Genomic DNA, 6,000 nt, shown 5'->3' on the forward strand with positions numbered 1-6,000 from the left:
GTGCCTACTTATAATAATTCTCAACCGGTTAAAAGATTTCAATGGAGGGTCCTCCCACAAGGAATGTTGAATAGCCCAACTCTGTGCCAATATTTTGTACAACAGCCATTGGAAGTGATACGTAAAAAATTTCCTAAATCTATAATTTATCATTATATGGATGATATTTTACTAGCTGACTCAAATGCAGATACTTTAGAAAGAATGTTTGAAGACGTAAAGAAAATTTTGCCTTGCTGGGGATTACAAATTGCTCCTGAAAAGATACAAAGAGGAGATTCTATTAATTATTTAGGATATAAAATAGAGCTACAAAAAATTAGACCCCAAAAGGTGCAAATTAGGAGAGATAGACTACAGACTCTTAATGACTTTCAAAGATTATTTGGAGATATTTCTCATCTACGAACTATTGTTGGGGTAAAAAATGATGAACTGCATAATTTGTTCAAAACCTTAGAAGGTGACAAGGACCTAAATAGTCCAAGAGAGTTATCACCTGAAGCTGAGAAAGAATTGGCCTTGGTAGAAAAGAAAGTACATGAAGGGCACATGGATCGTATTGATCCAAAGCTGGATTGCATTTTGGTTATTTTACCTTCTAGGCATTCTCCTACAGGAATATTAATGCAGAGGAAGATACTATATTAGAATGGATATTTTTACCAAATAAACCAAACAAAAAATTAAAAACTTATGTGGAAAAAATCTCTGACTTGATTTGGAAAGGAAAATTGAGACTTCGTCAATTAGCAGGAATAGACCCAGCAGAAATTGTCGTACCTTTAACTAAGGAGGACATTGAAAAATTATGGACAGAAAGTGAACCTTGGCAAAGAGCTTGCAGTAATTTTTTGGGAGAAATTAACAGCAAATATCCCAAAAGCGATAGAATTGATCTTATAAAGAGAGCTGATTGGATCTTGCCTCGAATTGTACGGGAAAAGCCCATATCTGGAGTTCGTACATTTTATATAATGCCAACAAACAAGGAAAGGCAGGTTACAAATCAGAAAATTTAAGTAAAGTGGTTCAAAGTCCTTATAATTCAGTTCAAAAATCAGAATTATATGCTATTCTGTTGGTATTAATGGATTTTTCAGAACCTCTCAACATAGTAACTGACTCTCAGTATGCTGAAAGAGTAGTATTACATATTGAGACTGCAGAATTTATCCCTGATGCTTCAGAATTAACTTCATTATTTATTCAATTACAAGATACAATCAGGAAAAGGAGTCATCCTTTATATATAACTCACATTCGATCCCATACTGGTCTGCCAGGCCCTCTAGCACAAGGCAATGATGAGATTGATAAGTTATTAATAGGAAATGTGCTGGAGGCCTCAGAATATCATAAAAAACATCATGTCAATAGTAAAGGTTTAAAAAAGGATTTTTCCATAACCTGGCAACAAGCCAAAGAAATAGTAAAGAAATGTCCTACTTGTTCCTTCTACAATCAAGCGCCATTACCAGCAGGATGTAACCCAAAGGGTACTCAAAGGAATGAAATCTGGCAGATGGACGTGTTTCACTTTGCAGAATTTGGAAAACTGAAATATGTACACCACACTATCGATACTTATTCAGGATTTCAGTGGGCAACTGCTTTGAGTTCTGAAAAAGCTGATTCTGTAATCACTCATTTGCTAGAAGTTATGGCCATCATAGGTATACCTGCACAAATCAAAACTGACAATGCTCCATCATATGTCTCTGTTAAAATGAAACAGTTTTTTTGCTTATTACAGTATAAAGCATATTACAGGCATACCACATAATCCTACAGGTCAAGCAGTTATAGAAAGATCAAACAGAACTCTAAAGGATATGCTAAATAAACAGAAAGGGGCAACAAAAACCCCCAGAAATAGACTGCATAATGCTCTATTAACTTTGAATTTTCTTAATGCCAATGAGAAAGGAACAACAGCTGCAGAGAGACATTGGATAATAGAAAAAACTACAGAATTAAATCAGCCTATATATTTTAAGGATGTGCTGACCTCAGAATGGAAACCAGGGTATGTGTTACATTGGGGACGAGGTTTTGCTTTTGTTTCTACAGGAGAAGATAAGTTGTGGGTACCATCAAAATTGATAAAGCTTCGATTTGAACAAGAGAAACCTCTTAATTAGAGGAGGTGATAGCTCATCAACCAACATGAACATCCAATTTAAACTAACTTATACCAGTAACACATGTCTTTTCATTTAATCAGATAATAACTTGCCAAAAAGGAACATCCCCAAAATTAGTCTTGGGGAAAGGTTTTTGTTTTTGTCTTTTAGGAGAATGAAGGTTAAGGAATCTGAAGAACACTGGACAAATAAGACAACTGAAGAAAAGGGACAAATCATCTATCCCAGGAAGCAGAGTGAAATGGCGTATGGATATATATTATCTAAAAAATTTTATGTCTTCCTAAATGTTTGTTTCTGCTTTTCTCTAAAGATTTAACACTATTGGTCTTCTAATAAATAGTCCCAGTCCAATTAAAATTTAAAGCTGACTTTGGAGTTGGAGAATGGCTCTCTCCTTCTTTAAACTCAAGCATGTTGTTAAAAGGAAAATGCAAACTCCCTGTATCATGCCAGAATAAAAGAGCCATCTTCTGCTATGAGACAGGAGAAAAGCCAAATTAATTAAGGGACTATTCTATTACTAATCTCAACTCTTTGATTCTATTCTGATTCTTTAAACTTTTCTTAAAGTATAAATTTTATATCAAAACTTACAAGATTAATATATATATATATATATATACATTTTAAACTTTGCTAAGATATGAATGGTCATATAGAGTACTAATTAATTCTAAAAAAAAGGCTTCAATTAGCTGCATATATGTGTCTTTGTGTTCGAGTCTCTTATCAGTTTTCTGCAGGAATTCACGGCCAGGCCTAACATCAACTGAAGTCTCCAGGAAGAAGTTGGGGCCCCACAACAACAACAATTCCATGTGGACAATAATAACAGCACTAAGCTGACAAACATCATCTACAGATCAGCTTTGAACTACAAGGTGCTCAGAGCAATTTTGAGATGACTAGCTGAGATGATCCAGTCTCAAAGACTACTTGAATAAGGACTTGAGGTAAACCCTGAACTTTGGCATTATACACAGAATGGATAATGAAGGATATAGTTACCTTTCCTAGAATTTGACAATTAACCTAAAATTTTTCTTTCAGGATAAAGATAACTTCGCCCATACCCAGCAGGAAGCAATTTTAAGAATACGACGCCCACATTCCCAAAGAGGTGGTGTGGGGTGGGTGGTTTTTTGGTCTTTTTAATGGGTTTTGGGTCTGGGATAATTTTCATTGTTTAGGGTGGTTGGTTACAAGTTGTTGTCAAGGGTTAGGAAAAAGACTAAGCAGATTAGATTTAAGGTTCTTATTTTAAAAAAAAAGAGAGAGAAAGAAAGAAGAAGAAAAAGACAATTACTAGTTTTAAATACTTTACATTGGATTGGATTGTTTTATATTGTATACAAATTATATATATTGAAATTGATATTGTTAGAAAATGCTATATGTATATTTCTAATTGTACTTATATCGTTCATTTAACAATGCAATTTTCTGATCCTTGAATGTTATTATTACCATTAGGATATAAAGAAATGATAGTTAGTAGTTAGACATTACAATAGAACTTGTAGTCATATTAGATATGTTTTAAAAATTGAGCAGATATATTTTAGATAGGTCATCTTCAAACCCTTCAGCGATGTATAGAATATGGCATTTAAAATGTTTTAATAACTTAGAAAATTTTTCTTTTTTGTTATGACTATGAGACATGTCTGCTCCTGGCAGTACCAATCTACTTCAGAGAAAATATGGGCATTGAAGAAACTGCGTATGGAGTTAGCTTTCATTGTGGCAAAAGTTAGCCACTGGACAACTAAGTATCCTCGAATCAACTGATGACAAAATGGACAGACAGGACATGAAACAAAGGACTACTGATTCTTGCCTAAACAAGCGTGGTTATGGCTTTATCAAAAGGCATCTTCTGAGGCCAGGATAATATGGCACCATCCCTGACGTGGCCTTCGCAAAGGTACAGTGCCCTTTTCTTCGAAGGCAGCTGAACAGGCAGTGGGCCGATGGCTTCTGATGTGCTATGGAACAGCAGCTGAAACAGTTATTCTTGAAGAGTAACTAAGCTCACGCCTCTCAATAGTAGACTGGCATTTGATAGAGAGATGTGGAGAAGAACGGGATGCTGAGATGAAGCCATATGTACACAGCCAAGAAGAATGGAGAGCTGAACTAAAAAACCATCAACATTTTCCAGAATTTAAAATCCTGAATCATGACATGACATTAGTGGAATTCAGGTGTTTCTGGTGCATGGACTGCTCTCACCCAATGTGAGGTTGAACTGTTGACCTTGTGTACATCCTACTTCACAAATGAGTCTGTCAGATATGCTAAGCCTATATAGGCTGAAGATGATGCCCCAGCATTGCGGAGAAACCTCAGGGGAATGTCCAGGCAGCTGGCTGTTTCTGTCAACTCACAAATTTTTTGGAAGTTGCTTGCATGCACTTTATGTTTTTATTTTTGTTAGCTAATATTATTTCCTTCTTGGGTCTCTGAGGGAGTTGAAGATTAGTTAGTTATAGTTGAAGGTTAGTTAGTTATAGTTGAACATTAATTAGGATAGAAAGTGAATTAGATACATTTTGGACTTAACAAAATAGGATAATGAAATTATTATCTCTGAATTTGTCAAATACAAATGGACTAGACGTTGTTTAGACATTTATTATTTGTATATACTGTATATAGTTATTGTACTTTTGTATATAGTTTTTCTTTTGTTAGTTATAACCTTTTTCTTTTTTTCCTTTTTATTAAAATAGAAAAGGGGAAATGTGGTGGTATTTTACTTGTACTGAAATGTGATTTTAATTGTATGTTAATAAATAAAGTTGCCTGGGGGTCAGAGTTTTAGAGCCATAGCAAGTGCGTGGCGGTGGTGGCGTACTCCTTTAAGGACCTGGAGGGTGGTACATACAGGCAGTCACGTGTTTAGTTTACAACCAATGAGAAGGCAGAACATCTAGACTATTTAAAGACATACACACAGGAAGTAGGCCCTCTTTTTCGGAGAGCTCTCTTGGCTGAAGCAGGATAGCTGAAGCAGGAAGGGTAAGGCTCTTAGTTCTGACCTCTTGGCTTTCTTATCTGAATCGGCTCTGTGTTTCTTATTTAATAAGATGGTTGGTTACATCTACTGGTCTCCATTGATCCCAGACATCAGCCTACATGTCTCACTTTGCCTGGAGGCTTCTTTGACAGACAAATGACTTTTTGAAGAGATTAGGCACAGAACTTGAAACTAACTGATAATGACATAATTTAAAGAGAAATTTCTGACTCAGATGAGTCTTATTGCTTTTTGAGTGGCTGTATGCCCTGATGAGGCTTGCCAACAATGTACAATTTCACATAGAATTTGGAGTTCCTGATGCAGACTACATGGTGTCTCCCTCGGTGAAATGTTGCACTATAGTCTGGCACATGGAAACTGGGGAAAAATGCCAGAGTTTAAAAGAGAATATTCTATTAATGGGGATTCTCTGCTGGGTTACAAGAAGAACCTTTGGGCATCACATGTGAGGCTTAAACTCTTTATTCATTGATCTTTTGGCTTTTGATGAGTGATTTTGAAGCTCCAGGGCATCTCGTATAGAATAAGGAGCTCTGGAACAAAGTGGACCACCTCACAAGCCTAGAAAGGCAAGAGAAGATGAGTGCAGCTCTGTGGACTGTGTCATAGTTGTTTAATGTATCACAGCACGAGGTAGCCTTCCTCTCCTCCTCATAGATGATCCAGTCTGACGACCATGTTGTCCTGAAGACAGTCCTCCTGAGTGACCACTCTGGCTACAACACAACTCTAAAGGATGTTTGGCCAAGAGAGAGAAGTCTACTTACCTAAAAAGCTTGTTTTGAAGTATGTAAAGTTCCCTAG

At 36.1% G+C, this 6,000-nt stretch overlaps 1 protein-coding gene across 3 annotated transcripts in view; it reads left to right on the forward strand.

Annotated features, from left to right (window-relative positions):
* Positions 1–2,735, forward strand: part of LOC131922375 (STAM-binding protein-like) — a 28,549-nt gene extending 25,814 nt beyond the window's left edge. Inside the window, exon 10 of one of the 3 annotated variants that reach the window (XM_059277164.1) lies at positions 2,298–2,735. In XM_059277164.1, the coding sequence (XP_059133147.1) occupies positions 2,298–2,466 (169 nt within the window). In that variant the 3' untranslated portion in view covers positions 2,467–2,735. The remainder of the gene's footprint in view (positions 1–2,297) is intronic. The other 2 variants (XM_059277183.1, XM_059277177.1) reach the window with 2 other exon arrangements.
* The last annotated feature ends 3,265 nt before the right edge of the window (positions 2,736–6,000 follow it).

Source organism: Peromyscus eremicus, chromosome 1 (assembly GCF_949786415.1).
Source record: "Peromyscus eremicus chromosome 1, PerEre_H2_v1, whole genome shotgun sequence".
Taxonomy (NCBI): Eukaryota; Metazoa; Chordata; class Mammalia; order Rodentia; family Cricetidae; genus Peromyscus; species Peromyscus eremicus.